Source organism: Enhydra lutris, unplaced genomic scaffold, assembly GCF_002288905.1.
Source record: "Enhydra lutris kenyoni isolate GAN:26980312 unplaced genomic scaffold, ASM228890v2 scaffoldscaffold14, whole genome shotgun sequence".
Lineage (NCBI taxonomy): Eukaryota > Metazoa > Chordata > Mammalia > Carnivora > Mustelidae > Enhydra > Enhydra lutris.
Window position 1 is genome coordinate 10,147,323 of NW_019154098.1, and position 16,201 is coordinate 10,163,523.

Genomic DNA, 16,201 nt, shown 5'->3' on the forward strand with positions numbered 1-16,201 from the left:
ACTCCACGGCACAGTTCCTAGGGTGCTCACCATTTCCTTCTTTGTGTTACAGCCATCTACACAAAGTTCTATAGACTTCTTAAAGCTAGAGACTGCTTTATTCATCTCTATATTCCCCACCTAGCAGTGCACATGTAGACATTAAAATAACTTGCTGAATGATGAATCTCTAAGAGAAATCCAAACAGAACACAAAAAAAGCTGAAAAGTGACTGCAAGAGCACACTGACGGCACCTATGACTGAAAGGACTACAGGAAGAGATAAGACAACTCCATTCCTGGAGATCATCAGAGCAAAACAGGTGAGACACCATTAGCTCAAATAGCTTTGGTTTTTCCCTCTATGTCACTAAGCTTTTGATTCTAAATTACCTTGTGTTTTTTTGTCAGAGGGAATATTCTTCTGAGACTACAAATTTCAATTTTTTTAGAAGCAGCCAACATGATTTCCCTATCAAAATCAAATGCAGAATCCCCCCGTAAAAAGAGCCACTTGAGCTGAAGCTGGATCCGGCAGAGCAGCCCACCCACTCACACAAGTCTGTATTATATGTCCACAAAGACACTTGGGAAATTGGGGCTCTAAAGGCAGCTCAAGGTTTGTGCCACCCTCCAATATGGATCAAGAACAACATGGAATTCTCAGGACCTAACAACGAGAATCCTGTGCCAGGAAATGGAGCTTTTGTAAAGGCAATATAAACAGAATTGACCTGGACCAGGCAGCTATCACTCTCTTCTTGCACCTGAATTGCTGCCATTTCATGAACCTGTTGCAGGAAGACAAACCTGGGAGAGCTTCCCACTGTTAGAAGACCAAGCAAAGAACCAGGATGGAACCAAGGGAAAAGGTGGCAAGGAGTAGACAAGATACTTAAGTCTGTTTTTAATTGGTACTTCGAAGTGAAAGAAGAAACTGGCCTGCTGAGGTCCACAGAGTACAGCCCAGCTAAAAGAACGGGGAAAATGCATAAAGGACTTACACCCCAAATCCCTGCTACTGTACAACTGCCTGGAGTGCTCTTCTCTCTGCAGAAGCCCTCCTGGAACCATATATAGCAAATGGTAATAATCCAAGATGCAACTGTCTTGTCCTTACAACATACTGATCCTGATAATATGTTCATCAAGTATTTCTACCTCTAACGCACAATTACATAAATCCTACTACATGTAAGTATCTCTTAGTTTCCACTTAATACAACAAACACCTAGTAAAAACACTTATAACTAAGTTCAAAAATTAATTTAAGTTATATGTCATAAACGGGCCACTCATTTCAATTTCTAAGCCAGACCTTTAGCCTGACACAGTACCTTCTGCAAAGTTTATGAAGCTCTAGGAATTGATGACAGCAAACTTGAACACTTTGTATTTCATTTTCTCTGCCCACCAGGAGTGAGATCCATTTAAAGTTAAGTGCAACCACAGCACAGAGAACTTTGTAGCAAATTGCCAAGACAGCTGTCCAAAAAGCCAATTAAGTACCAGGCGTGTGAAGAACACTTAGCAGTACCCAGAAAACTACCTCAGCAGGAATACCCTGGAGTTCAGGTAGTAAAAATAAAGAGGTACAGCTAAATAACCCACCAACTACAAATAAAAACAAACAAACAAAATAAATAAATAAAAAGTATTTAGAAGGACAAGTCTTGAAGACCGTATAGCAAAAGATTTAATGCCTAATTTTAGAATACAGCAAACTCTTAATTCAGAAGTACAATGAGAGCGCCTGGGTGGCTCAGTCAGTTAAGAGACTGCCTTCAGCTCAAGTCATGATCTCAGAGTCCTAGGATGGAGTCCCACATCAGGCTCTCTGCTCAGTGGGGAGTCTGCTTCTCCCTCTGACCCTCCCCCTTCTCGTGCTCTCTCTCTCCTTCTCTTTCTTTCAAATAAATAATAAAAATAAATGAAATCTTTAAAAAAAAAAAAAGTACAATGAAAAAAACCTGAGTAGCGACTCCTTCTTTAATAAAAATAGAATCACCCTATCTCCTAATACCTGAAGCTAGAGAGCAGTAAATACATGTGCAAAAGGAAGACTATGAAATCCTACAAAGAAAGAAAGGTTATAGTAGCTCCTGTTTGCTTCAGAGCTTATGCAAGAGCAGGCTCATCTCAAGAACTGAATGAACCTGACAAATACAAATGATGAGAGAATTTTGACAGGTTTGACATATTAATCATAGGAGAAAATGCTAGCATTCATTTTACATCATATTTGCCTGGAATTATGTTCATTCTAGAACACACAATTGTTTCAAACACACACACACACACACAGACACACCCCTACAAACGCTCCATAAACTGAACCCACACATAATGATTCATCTTAACCTTTCAGGTTTTCATGATTGAAACCACCATTTAATAAATCAGATTATTTCTTCCTCCTTTCAGAATAAAATACCAATGATAAAAAAGCCCCATTATTTTACTTCCTATTAAAAAACAACATTATTCACCAACCACTGCTCCAAGTAAGTCACAGCATTTTACATCACCTAGCACATGACAGCAGTAGCAATCACACAACAAATACAATGGTCTTCCATATACGGTCAATACTTATTTGATCAATTAATCAAAATTCATTCCTGAAAGCTAAAGAAACAGCCAGTTCAGGGCAATATTTTAATGTTAAGGATTCTTCTGGGGAAGAATAATCATGGTGTTCATCAGATTCTCAACAGGATTCATTTTGCAAAAATATTTAAGAATCCCTAACCTAGACAACCAGCTCATATCTTTGCTATTGGTCTACCCTTTCCTCCTTCAAGTGGTGGGGGGATACTGGGATTTTCTGTGCCCTCCTCTCCATTTCTGAGAATGTCAGGGACCGGTTTCCTACAATGTTATCAATAAAAACCTTCCTATTACCACTATAAAGAGGTACTCCCTTCCTACACAGGGGATCCTCCAATGGAGTTTAAAGTGGAGTTTGTAACAGAGCTGGTTGTTCATACAGAAAGACTATGATTCAGAAATACAATAAAAATACCCACATAGGCGGGTCCTATCCCCGTGCTTTAATTAAACCACCTTTTTTGCACCAAAATAAAATAGCAATAAAAATACCTGCATATTGGGGCACCTGGGTGGCTCAGTGGGTTAAAGCCTCTGCCTTTGGCTCGGGTCGTGATCTCAGGGTCCTGGGATGGAGCCCCACGTCGGGCTCTCTGCTCGGCAGGGAGCCTGTTTCCTCCTCTCTCTCTGCCTGCCTCTCTGCCTACTTGTGATCTCTATCTGTCAAATAAATAAATAAAATCTTTAAAAAAAAAAAAACCTGCATATTGATTCCTCCTTTAATAAAAACTGGAATCATGTTATCTAATAATACCTAAAGGTAGGCAGCAGTAAACAAATATGCAAACAGAGAGCATGATAGAGTACATGAAATCAGATTTGTCCTCTGCAATCCATCCCATTCCTACAAAAACCCCATTAGCGAAAACTGGGTCATTCCATACCACAGCAGAGCAATATAATGGGCAAAATGTAGCTTTCTCCTAAGAACTAGGACCCTCATTTTTGACTCAGGGGAAAAAAAAAAAAAAAGGCCTCTGCCCCCCTCAACAAAGGACTTTTTTTTCCTTTTAGAGGGATCTGTGGGCTGAGGAGGGGACAGAGAGGCAACACTGAAAACCACTGAAGTTGTTTTGTTTCAAGCTGCTAACCCCGAATCACCCCAATGGCAGGCGAGTTCCCCAGAATGCTGGGCTCACTCTTTCCACCAACCCCTCTGTCTCCATAGTTCACCTCCGCAAGTTACTTGGAACTGTGGAAATCCAGAGATGGAAAAGCGAGGTATGGACAAAGGGGAAGCAGCCTAGGCTCCCTAAAGTAATGTTACCTGGGTCAACCCCAATTTAGGGTCAGGAAAGACCCTGCCCTGCCCCAACAGGTCACTGCTGAGTCAGTCGTCCCTGCATGCTCCTTTGGGCCTTCAGGTTGAGAAGGCAATCTCTGGGGAGCAGGCTGCAAGGACCCTAGATGGCAAAGCAGGGCTCCGGGCAGCAGGCAGAGCCTGATCTACAACATTTCAATCTTTAAACCAGTGGTTCTCAACCCAGGGACAATTATGACCCGCCCCACCCCCCGCAGGGAGCATATGGCAATGCCGAGACAGTTTTGACAGCCAAGACTTTAGGGAACAGGGGAATTTACCACAAGCCTCTAGTGGGTAAAGGCCAGAGTTGCTGCAAAACATCTCGCAAAGCACAAGACTGCCCTGTACCTACCGAAGAAAAAATTATCCAATCCAAATCTTAATCCAATCCTGATTAAGACTATGATTTGCAGGCTTCCATTTGTATTCTTGTCTCAGGCCTCACAAATGTTATAGGCAGGCCTGCTAAGAACTTAATCATAAATTATAGAACTCTTATAACACTGTTTTGAAGGGAAAAGTTTATTTCAGGTTTTGGTATCCAAAGAAGAACTTCTGTGACTCCAGTTAACGTTCAATCATTCATTTATTCAACATTTACCAAGTACCATTATGTAATTAAGCACAATGCTAAGCAAATGTAATGGTGTTAAAAAAATTTTGATGGTATCTGGTACATTCAATCCTGCCTGGCTCAGAGCAGCATAGTAAGAAAAAATAACGGGGACTCAGAAGTCAGATGCATCTAGTTCTGATCCCAGTTCCACAATTTACTATCATTAGGCAAGTTACTTAACTTCCTTGAAATTCAATCTATTTCTATGTCAAATTGGGCCTCCCACAAAGGAAAAGATAATTAAATAAAATAATTCATGTAAAGCACAAAGTATACTGTATCCAATCATTAATTCTCTATTACTAATAGCAAGTTTTCAGCTTTTATAAAGTAATCAGTATGCTAGAAACGGCTAATATGCCTATAAAAAGGACAGTCACTATTACTGTGATTGTGACGGACTGAACAGCTCACTGCGTGGCATAGAAGATCCTTCAAATTCTGGCTCCTATCTCCTCCAGCCTTATCTCCCACCACCTAGATCACCTTTACTGTCACATGTCCCATGAGTGGGAAGAGACTGAAAGATGGGATCTGATAGTAACCAGTGTCAAGCCAAAGGTCACTTTAAGAAAATTCTTTAGCTAAAAAAAAAAAAAAAAAAAAAAAAAAAAAAAAATTCTTTAGCTATAATTCTGGCAGTACACATAGGTACTGGGTGGAAGGGCAAGGAAGGGCATAGAGAACAAATGAACACAAAGGGCTCCAAAGCCAGGAATAGGTCATTTGCTTGTAATGCATTTCTAAATGGAAACATCTCAACCAGCATCCATCTTTCACTTCACAATTCATCAGTATTTTGCACCTCTTTCATAAGAATGGACTGAAAAATAAGTCAAATATAATCAGTCTCATAACTGGGAAAAAAAATATGGAATGACCGCGTTACCACAGCCTAACAAATTTGACCAGATATCAATGCCAACATCTAAGTGAGAAAAGAAAGCCTTAACCACAAATTACTGAAAGTATAGTTATATAGAGCAAAAAATGGCTAAGAGTTTCAGTTCCCCTTAGCCATATACAATACCTTTACACAGATCATAACAGAGCACATTTTACTGGACCTGTTTTTAGGCAAAATACCAGCTACAGAACCTCTTTCACATTACTAGTTAACGAAAAAGAAAGTCTGTGGGTCTATACAACCAGCTATCTACTGAGCACATCAGTGAAATCCTCAGCCTTCTTTCCCCAGACTCCTGTGACAAGACCGAAACAAAACAATCATGTTAAGTTTTCTTGTAAGCTCACATGTCTGATTTGAGTTTTGGCTAAGTTTACTTTTGTCCTTGTGTAACCTCACGAAAAAAAGTGGGGGGAGAGGGTAAACTGCAATCAACTTTGTGCTAGAAAACCAAAAATAAACTTCATCTATGCTCCTTGTGTTAAGGATTATAGAGAGGAGATCTGCGTTCAAGCCAGGTGTGACCTTAGTCAAGTAACTGAAATTCATTGAGTCTCAGTCTCCTGATACAAAAAAGAAAAGAAAATGACTGGATTAAGAAGCTTTAACATTTCTTCCACTCAAATTCTGATTCAGAGTTTGAAAATCTTTACCATCAAAATGTTTCTTAATGGTCCTTTGAAACTACAGGAAGAAATAAAGGCCTCTAGAGAAATTATGTATCAAATTATAAATTTGTAGATTTGAAAAGATCATTTAGTGAAACACTCTTGAAATCTGTGCTTAGTGATTATTGCAAACTACTGGCTGAATACAGAGTGACACAATCACAGAACTGCCCCTGTGTCCATAGCACCTTCCCATCAGACATTCTTCCAGGTAGTTGCTTTCTGAAAAAGAGTATGGCTCTCCAAAATAATTCCAATGAAGCTACCATTAACATTCATGAGATAATGCAATTGCTTAGCCTTCAGAGGTATACCATGCTACATCAGATTCTGCTGATTAACACCAGTTTCAGTGATTTGAGAGTATCAGTATTCCAAATAAGCAACATAACAGCAATAGTAGAATCATTTCAAGACTTGGAGCAATGGTCACTTTCAGAATTACAGAGTCTGAGAGACCCTAGTGATCATCTCTAAGAGAAAAGCATTACCTTTATTCACTAGAGCCTTAAGGATTAACTAGATGAGCTTACAAACGAGCCTCTGAACATTAAAAAAAAAAAAAAATCAGTTTATTTGGAGAGATTACTTCCTAAAAACATCCCCAAAGACGAAAAAGAAATTCCCAAAGTAATAATTTTGCTATCTCTGCTTATGTTGAAATTTATTCTACAGGCAGAGCTTCTGAGAAGTACTACTGTCTGCTGAACTATCCCAGCAATTTCTGGAGGTTCTGGCCATAAAAGGAGACAAAAAGCAACCTGAACACCACTTCACAGGGGTACTACCAGCTGGTACCACTTTCATGCAGTCATAGAAACTGTACCACAATAAATATTAACAGTAATGACAGATAATTCAAACATTTCACTTGCCTTCCAATCAGGTCATAAAATCTGCGTTCTTAAGTATGCAAACACAGCATGTTTCATTTTACATTGTAAATCATATATTTTAGTGCCTGGGTGGCTCAGTCAGTGGTTAAACGGCTGCCTCTGGCTCAGGTAATGATTCCAGGGTCCTGGGATGGAGTCCTGCATGTGGCTCCCTGCTCAGTGGGGGGCCTGCTTCTCCCTCTCCTCTGCTTGCTGCTCCCCCTACTTAAGTGCTCACTCTCTCTCTCTCTCTCTGTCAAATAAATAAAAATCTTAAAAAAAAAAAAAAAAAGAAACAAGTTTCCTAAATCCACTCCATGAAGCTAATCTTAGAACTAAAAATCTGCTTAATTTCGTAACATTTATCTTGCGATTTTACCAATAAATTCCATTTGAAGCCTTAACTTTCAAGAGGTTTTTATTCCCTCCCTTTTTTCTTTCTCAGACAGTAAGAGTAGCACAATACTAATCTCAAATATTCCTGAATGACATGAATTTAGAAATTGTAATTATAATTATGATGATATTCCTCTAGTCTAGAGGAATAAGATGAAAATATAAAACCGCTGACATATTAAATGAATACAAAATTCAAGACCATGAATTAAGGGCACACATTACTGTGTTCAGAAAACAAAATCCACCTTACCCACACATGTAGGAGCAGTTGAAAGTAATCGTTTCATCAAGATCATTCACAGCATTACATAAACCTTTTTAATATCCGGAAATAACTCTTTACCCACAAAGAGACAAAACATGCATTTGGCTGACCTGGAAATCCAGTGTCTCCTATGCCTACCAAAATCAGGACGGTGAAGAGTTAGGAATTTAAATAATGTGAGCTAATTGGGAGCTATTTAAAAGTGTTTACAGATTTTACAATATGGAACACTTACTCAAAAGCGCCCTACTTGAAAACAATCTCTAATCCCGTCATCGTGCTTCCTCCGGCCCAAGATTAGGGAATCTCTTTAGTTTGCAGAGATATATCTACGGGCCACTGGGTTTAAAGTCACATGGTAATTCTATGGGTCGTTCCGAAATGGGTCATTAGTAATACTGCTTACCCGGTTTGTCCAAAACGTCCCCCAAATCCACTGTTTTCAAACTTTAGGGTCCCTCAATAACACCAAGGCCACTTATTAAGCACACAGATTCCGGGGCCCAAGCTACGGTGTCTCAGTGCCTAGGGAGGAACCCCGAACAGCATTTTTAATCAGCACCCAGGTCAATCTGATGCAGGTGCTCCAACACCCACATTTTGGGGCACAGACGCCTAACAAGTCGGAAAAGAGACCTACTTCAGCCACCCCCGCGTGTTACGGACAAGGAGAAAGTTAGGGCTGCGGGAACTTCGCGTCCCTCGAGGAAGAGCTCTGGGCTGGGCCCGGATTCCCTGGAACCGTGCGTCCCACAAGGCGATGCCTAGTTCCTGAGGAAGTGAGTAGGTGACACAACCACAGTTATTTTCAGCATTTCCAACAAGTCCCCACTGGCTCTGTAGAGGACTGCGGAAAGAGCGTGGACTTCGTGAAGTCCCACAGGTCTACGTTACTCCAGCTCGGCCACTTACTAGCCAAGCGTCCTTAACGCTCGGGCCTCAGTTTCCCCGTCTGTGCAACGGGCTCACGCCACCCCGCGGGAAGGCTAAGCCGAAACGAAAGTAACTCAGCGGGTCGCAGGCACTTCCTGGCTCTCCCCGGCCGGGCCCGGCTTCCCCGCCGCCGCAGCGGGCACCCCGGAGTGCGCGCCGAGGGGGCCGCCGCTTCCCAACGCCCCCCGCCCGGCCCGACCCTCGGCCGGACACTCACGGGTAGGCATGGTGACCCCGAGCCGGGCTCGCCGCCGCACGGAGGCTCAGCGGGGCCGCGCAAGGCTCGCCGACCGCACCATGGCGGGCCAGCGCCGAGCCGCGGAGACCCGGACCAGGCGAGTGACGGAGGGCGGAGGGAGTGAACGCGGACCCGGCGGCTCACTCAGCGCGAAGCCAGCGACAGCAGCCACAGCCGGCCCAGCTGTGCGCCGGTCGCCGCGTTGGGCGTCCCCGCGCCCTGACGTCATCCCGTCGCCTACGCGCCGGCCCCGCCCCCGCCCTGCGACCGAGCTCCGCCCAGGAGCGGTAAGGCTGAAGCAGGGGGCGGGGACTAGGGGAGGGCCGTCAGCGGTCTTGAATAACTTGGGGCTCTGTTTTGACTGATTTGAGTCATACTCCTTTCCACGAGTCCCTGCTCGCGGTGCATTTACCGATATTCACGCCTTACACTGGCACCGATTTATGATTTTGTGAGGGTGTGCATGATTGCTTTAAGTGCATGGAATACCTGGGGGCTTTTTTGTATGAGCTGTTGAACTTGCATTGCGTTCTACTTCTCTGACAGCATGGTTGGAGACGCCCTGGGGTCATTCGGGGTGATAGCAGAGCGTTTTTTGAGAGGACAGAAATGTAATTTTCTCTTCCCCGCGGGTGACTTTCAGAGACATTATACGCCTGAGGAGTCAGTCTCGGGAGAGAGCGGTTCTATCCACTTGATAGGGAAAAGCGGAAATCCAGCGCCCTGGATTTTTCCAGACTCAGTGTCATTAATAAACATCGTATCTAACAGTCACCGAAATGAGCGTTCAGCAGAGCACACACACTTTGCTAGGCCCCGGGAGCTGTGGACAGCGTGTATGGAGAAATAGGAGAAAGCCACAGAGGCCACAGTGTTTCTCAAAGTGGTTCAGGATCTTTTGGTGCCTGATTCACTTGGGAACCTGTCGAAAAGCAGATTCATGGTTCCTGAACCACACCCACTGAATCACACGTATAATTAATTCAAATTAAGTACTTATATCTGAGAAACTTTGTCCTAGAGAGTAGGGCCAGCATTCTGGTTAGACAATAATACTGCGCAGTACTGAAAGAAGAGAAAGATGAAAATCAGGGGTCAGAAAGCGCTTGGGGGAAATGAGTTTAGAGGTGGACTTGGAGAAAAGCAGAATCTGAATTAGCCAAGAATTGGGGAGCCCTTGGAGAGGCTGGGGAAGGGTGGAGGGCAATAAAGAGCTAATCACAGAAGCTGGTGAAAGGAGAGGAGAGTGTGTGCAGAGGCTATATACCAGACCTTCTCTTGCTAAGGGTAACAGCCAAACCACCAAATACTCAGCCAACACTTAACTTACCCTTCAATGCACTTTTGCATATTTTTATCATCTATAACATCTTTCTTGCTCCCAGTTTTTGCCCTGAGACATTTTACAGTATCTTGACTTGCTTCTGCTGTAGCACTTTTCCCATTGAATCTTAATCAGTCATAAGTGCTTACATTCCACCACTGGACTATGCACTTTTCAGAAAATGGCAAATACCGTAGTCCATATTTATGTATCCCTATCTGGCACACAGTAGGGGGCTAGAGCATTTTTGTTTAGTAACTATTTAACAAAGTGTGTATTTATTCAGTGAATATGGAAAAAACAGGTAAAATAGAACTAGTTAGTGAACAACCTTGCAAACTTGGAATTTGTCCTTTGAGAAACCATTCTAGGCTCTCTATGAGGACAGTGGCATTGAATAATCAGAAGTAGGGTTCTGCATAGTGGACAGCATGATACAGAAACCACGAGGGAGTCCTCAGGACTGACACTGAAGGGAGTGTTAGGTGCCTGGTCTTAGTGGTGACTATGGAAAAGGAATGAGATGAATCTTACTGCAGCAGAAGAATCCCTGGGATTTGTTGGCTGCTGGCTTGGGAGCAAAAGAGAGGCATCTGTTAGTTATGTAACTCCAAGGCTGAAAGAAGGAAATGAATGATACTGGGAAAGCAGTAGACAAGTTGGGAGGGAATGCTGTTTTAGGGAAGGGGTGTGAAGAGAGGATGTGAGTTTCTCTTTGACACATTAAGCTTGAGGCAATATCCAAGGGAGACATTCTAGTGAATAGTTCTGAAGGCAGGTGCGCATACCAGGCTGAAGGCAGATGGAGGGATCTCAAGGTTGGAGATTTGGGAAGCTTTGGCCCACAGACCAGAAGCTAAAGCCAGGAGTCAGAGAAACCCTGCTGAGGGAGGGTGTGGAGCCAAAGACATAGAGATAGAGGAGATCCAAAGGGCACAGTGCCCTGTAAGCCAAAGGAGGATATGATTCCAAAGGACAGTCATCTCTGTTTACATCACTCAAAAAAAGATGCAAATCCCAAAGGTCCTGAGATAGTCTGGCCCATAATGAGTCTGGTTCTTTTTTTTTTTTTAATCCCCTAGGTTTTTTGGTTTGTATCATTGCCAGAAATTCAATCAGCAGCCAAAGATTCTGGGAAAGGACAGCTGAAAGTCAAGAATAATAACTTCATAACTGTAGGATCACGTACAACATACCTAAGTGTTTTCCTGGTTTACACATGGTCTGGTTTACATAGAGACACCTTTTCCATATCAAATCCTCTGGATCACCCTCTGTCTGTGTACCCCCTTCCCCTTTTCTCTGAGAGGACTAATTCTGCCACCACTTTCTTTAGACTTGATCTAAGACTGGTAGCCTCTCCTGGACCACTTCTGGCTTGCAAACACCCTTCCACCCCTTCTGCCAGTACTCCCTTTTTGAAACTCTATTTGGGCTGGTAGGAAATACATTTTATCCATCTGTCAGTCCTCACACTGCCCAGTACTTGTACTTGCACACCCTGTCTGGCTGACCCAGAAATGGGTCAGATTCCTCTTCCAGAAAGAAAGCCTGCCTGATACTATCAGTTAAAACGATATTAAAAAGATTGTCATTGGCATCCTATTGGAACATCAGCTTTTGGTCAAATTGCCCAAAATAGCTGCTTCCAGTTTAGTCCATTATTTGTTCCAATTTCTAAATCAGGCACAGAGACAATTCACTTTTAATTGGCACACGTTTTAGTGTTCCAAGGTAATTGCCAGCAAATTGATAGTTTATAGGAATTAATTGCAAAGATATTTATTTCCCCCAAAAGTTTATTCCCAAAAGGTCATCATGATATAATTTGATGCACTCATTGCTTAGTTTTCCTTCTTGATCAGTATTTATACCAAGAATATGCCCTTTTTGTGTCATTTCATTCCATTTTATTTCTGTCTGCCATTGCTTAAGAGTGACTCAGGGCTTTCCAGCTCTCATGAAGTGTAAAAAAAAGCACAGACATTGGATTTAGCAAACCTGAGTTGGAATCCTTCCTGCCTTCCCCTTTACCTGACCTTTTGACAATCCATGACCTCTTTGGATTTACTTTCCTCAAATTCAAAATCAAGAGACATTCCCTTTGGTTGTGATGCTCTGTGAATCTTCTCAAGGTAGTAGTTCTCAAACTTGACTGACGTCTGAACTAATTGGGGGAGCTTTAAAGAATATCCACCCCCAGATCCTAGTTCCAAGATTCTGACGTAGTTGGTCTGGCACATGACCTGGGCCTGGACCCAGTTTAAAAGCTCATCAGGGGTTTTGGGGCAGCGAGGCTGAACTCTATTGCTTTAGGAAAGAAGTAAGCAAGACGAGGTTCTAATCCAGAGTCATACACCTGTCATTGGGCCATTTCTGCTACCAGGTAAGCTCATGCATTTTGAGATCACTGGCCTCAGAACTCTAGAGTAATTTTCTCGCTCATGTGCTAGTCAATCTAGTTGCAAACATACATGAGAACAAATGGGAAGGATAAACCTCTAATCCAAAAGGGCATTACCAACCCTTTCTGGGCCAACTGGAACACAGTGCAAGGCACAGCTTCCTGAACATCCCATGAGCCAAATATCATAGTCCTCTGCGCTTTGTAAAGACAATTGCAAATAGATAGAGAGCAAAATTCTGAGATAATTAGGAGCTCTTGATTAAATCAGCCAAAACAGCTGGAAACCCTTTCTTAGAAACACTATCATTTTAAACAATTAGAGAAAAGCATTATCTCTTATTGTTACTTACTAAACTGCTTTAGCACTTAACACAAAATGTAGTGGAGCTGCTAAAAGGAGAGGAAAAAAAAAAGTACTCCTTTAAATATGGTGGGATTCTGAGTGGTGAGTCCTGTATGAGACTTTTATGACAACTGGAATCAAATCTTATTTATTGCTGTTTCTCCTGTATGGGGAACATATTAGGTGCTAAGTAAATATTGGAGGGAGGAAAAGAGGAAGACAGGGAAGGAATGGAAAGAGAAGCATAAAGACATAGAGACAAGAAGCAAAGAGATACACAAAGAATGGAAGAGGCGTTTTGTGGTAGATGGGAAGCCATAGCCTCCCATTCTTCCCCTGACTGTGTGCACACTCTTGCAGGTGACTCCTCCCAAAAGAAGACCACTGTCTCCACTCCAGAATCTGGGCTGGCCTTACAACTTTGGCTATTAAGACAACGGCAAACTCTGCACAAGCAGAGACTTAGAAAATGTGAACATTAGGCTCCCTTTTGGAGGAGAGGCCCCAATCATCCCAACCCTTCCAAATGAGACCACCATAAATTAGGCAAAACCAAGTGATCCACCAGTTCAGCAAAGACTGAAGAGTGAGTGTAACCAAGACCAACATTAAGACTGCCTCTCTGAGGCACCTGGGTGGCTCAGTGGGTTAAAGACTGCCCCTCTGAGACCAGGCCCAATTGTCAACCCACAGGAGCATGAGATAAATAGTTATTTTAAGCAACTCATTTTAAGTTTGGGGGTGGCTAGTTATGCACTCCATAATCACTCTTACTAGTTATCATTACAACTGTAGCTAACTAATCCCTATTTTATAAAAATCATTATGGTGTGTGTGAGGGGGTGTTGCCTGGGTGGCTCAGTTGGTTAAGGGTCCAACTCTTGGTTTCAGCTCAGGTCATGATCCCAGAGTGGTGGGATTGAGTCCTGCCTAGCATCTGCTCTCAGCGTGGAGTCTATTTGAGATTCTCTCTCTCTCCCTCTTGCCCCTCCCCCACTCTGCTGTGCTCTCTCCCACTCTCAAATAAATAAATCTTTTTAAAAATTTAATAGGAAGTTGGGGCGCCTGGGTGGCTCGGTAGGTTAAGCCTCTGCCTTCTGCTCAGGTCATGATCCCAGGGTCCTGGGATCAAGCCCCACATCGGCTCTCTGCTCAGCAGGGGGCCTGCTTCCCCACCCACCCCCACCCCTACTTCTCTGCCTACTTGTGATCTCTCTCTCTCTCTGTCAAATAAATAAATAAAAATCTTTTTAAAAAATTTATAGGAAGTAAATTTATCAAGATCTTAATTTGTTCCAAGTAGCATGCTAAGTATCTTACATGCAATTCCTGACATTATCCTCACAAAAACTGAGTAGATAAATATCCCGATCGTTTTAATATGAGGAGCTTAGATTAAAGTCGGGTAAATGGCCCTGGAATTTGAACTCGGGTTTGTTGGCCCCCGAACCCAAACTCCTAACTATAGGTAGGACAAAGAGTCAACTGATGAGGAAATCAGAGGGCTGGACAGGAGACGGTATATTTAGATTTAAGTGGAGCTAGCAACAATTGTCTCTTTTCCAGTTTTCCTTTCAGAAAAATTGTGAAATCCTTCAAAAGAGGAATTATGTTTTCCAACTCTTTCAAAGATTTATAAGAAAGTCAATAGGTTTCTTTCTTTTCTTTTTTTTTTTTTTTTAAGATTTTACCTATTTATTTGACAGGTAGAGAGAGAGAGTAGAGGCAGAGGAAGAGGGAGAATGTGGCTCCCTGCTCAGCTTGGAGCCCAATGTGGGACTTAATTCTGGGACTCAGGGATCATGACCTGTGCCAAAGGCAGAGGCTTAATCGGCTGAGCCACCCAAAGTCAGTAAGTTTTGTATTGGTTCTTTTTTTATAGGCTGGAAACTGACTTGCAATTAGAGCCAGGTGCAGGAGTGCAGGAACACCTGGATCCAGGGGGTCCTAAACAGACCTGATCCAGCCACTAACAACATCTAAAGGCAGAGACACAGTGGTGGTACAACAAGAAAGGGATTTCTTTCAGCGAGGCTAACACCGGGAAGACAGTAGACTAACATCTCAAAGACTGTCTCCAAAGTGCCAAAAATACTTTCAGGTTTATAGAAGGAAAACGTGGGACAAAAGTCTGTGGGTCCCTGCAGGTGGGCAATGGAAGTCACGTTGATCATTGTCTTAGGGTCACCTAGAGTCTTGCTGGATCAGGGAAGTCCTTTTTGTTTGAAGGGGTAGTTTCAGTTCTGGAGACAAGATGCTTTGCCCCTGGGGTTTTTTGCCTGAGTTAAGAGATAAGCTACAAAGGCTCGATAAGGAAGTTTGAGGTCAAAACCGAGGTAGGTAAAGTCCTCTTTCACAAACACCATATAGTTGTCAGATTTTCCTCTTGTTTGAGAAGATGGAAATAAATGGTGACAGTTGAATATTGTTTTCAAATAAGTGAAAATAAGTTTTAGACTATTGCATCCAATGGGACCTGTAATGCTTGTGAAGTTCCTATGAAAAATATTTGTGCATAAATCGTGCCATCCCAGAATTTCATGTAGCTACTGAGAATAAGAGAGGCAAATATAACTGTCTATGAAATTTGTCTCACATAAGGTAACAGAGTCGCAGTTAGATAATATCACTGCTAATTGTGTTTACCTTGAATCTTGAATGGGGTAAAGGGTAGTTAGAAATAAAGCCAGAATTTTATGCCTTTGATGCAGAAACCCTGTTGCAGTCAAACCCTACTTATATCCAATGAAATGAGGGATGGGAGTGGCAGACCTGCTTGGAAATACTAGAAAGGACAGAAGGAAGAAAGGAAGAAGGAAGGAAGAAAGAGAGAGAGAAAGGAAAGAAAGAAAAAAGAAAAGAAGGAAGGAAGGAAAGTAGGAAAGAAGGAAGGAAGGAAAGAAGGAAAGAAGAAAATAAAACATCTTACAAGTAGGTGGCTGAAACCAGTTGTTGTGTAATACCAGAATGTTGTGTAACACTTTTTATTGGAAAATAATGGGACTGTATTTTGAGTAACACTTTGAGTGGTCTGTAGGTCTTGTATTTTCAACTATAGTATGTATTTATTTTATGAGAGCAAGAATTAGGGGTGCCTGGGTGGCTCAGTAGAGTGTCTGACTCTTGATCTCAGCTCAGGTCTCGATATCAGGGTTGTAAGTGGAGTCTACTTAAAAATACATATATAAGTAAATAAGTAAAATAAGTAAGAGAGCAAGAATTAGGCCTAAGATAGCATTTTAGGTACCACTTTCGAGGGGGAGGGCTGGGGAGGAGACATGGGCAAGTTTCCTTACATCAACAAGAAATTCTCTGGACACCAACTGGGTGTC

General features: G+C 42.5%; 1 protein-coding gene across 2 annotated transcripts in view; it reads right to left on the minus strand.

Moving 5' to 3' along the window:
* Positions 1 to 8,870, minus strand: part of LOC111146583 (EFR3 homolog A) — a 109,148-nt gene extending 100,278 nt beyond the window's left edge. For both annotated transcript variants that reach the window (XM_022502196.1, XM_022502195.1), the window contains exon 1: positions 8,775 to 8,870. In XM_022502196.1, coding sequence (XP_022357904.1) covers positions 8,775 to 8,784 — 10 coding nt within the window. In that variant the 5' untranslated portion in view covers positions 8,785 to 8,870. The remainder of the gene's footprint in view (positions 1 to 8,774) is intronic.
* Positions 8,871 to 16,201: the final 7,331 nt, after the last annotated feature.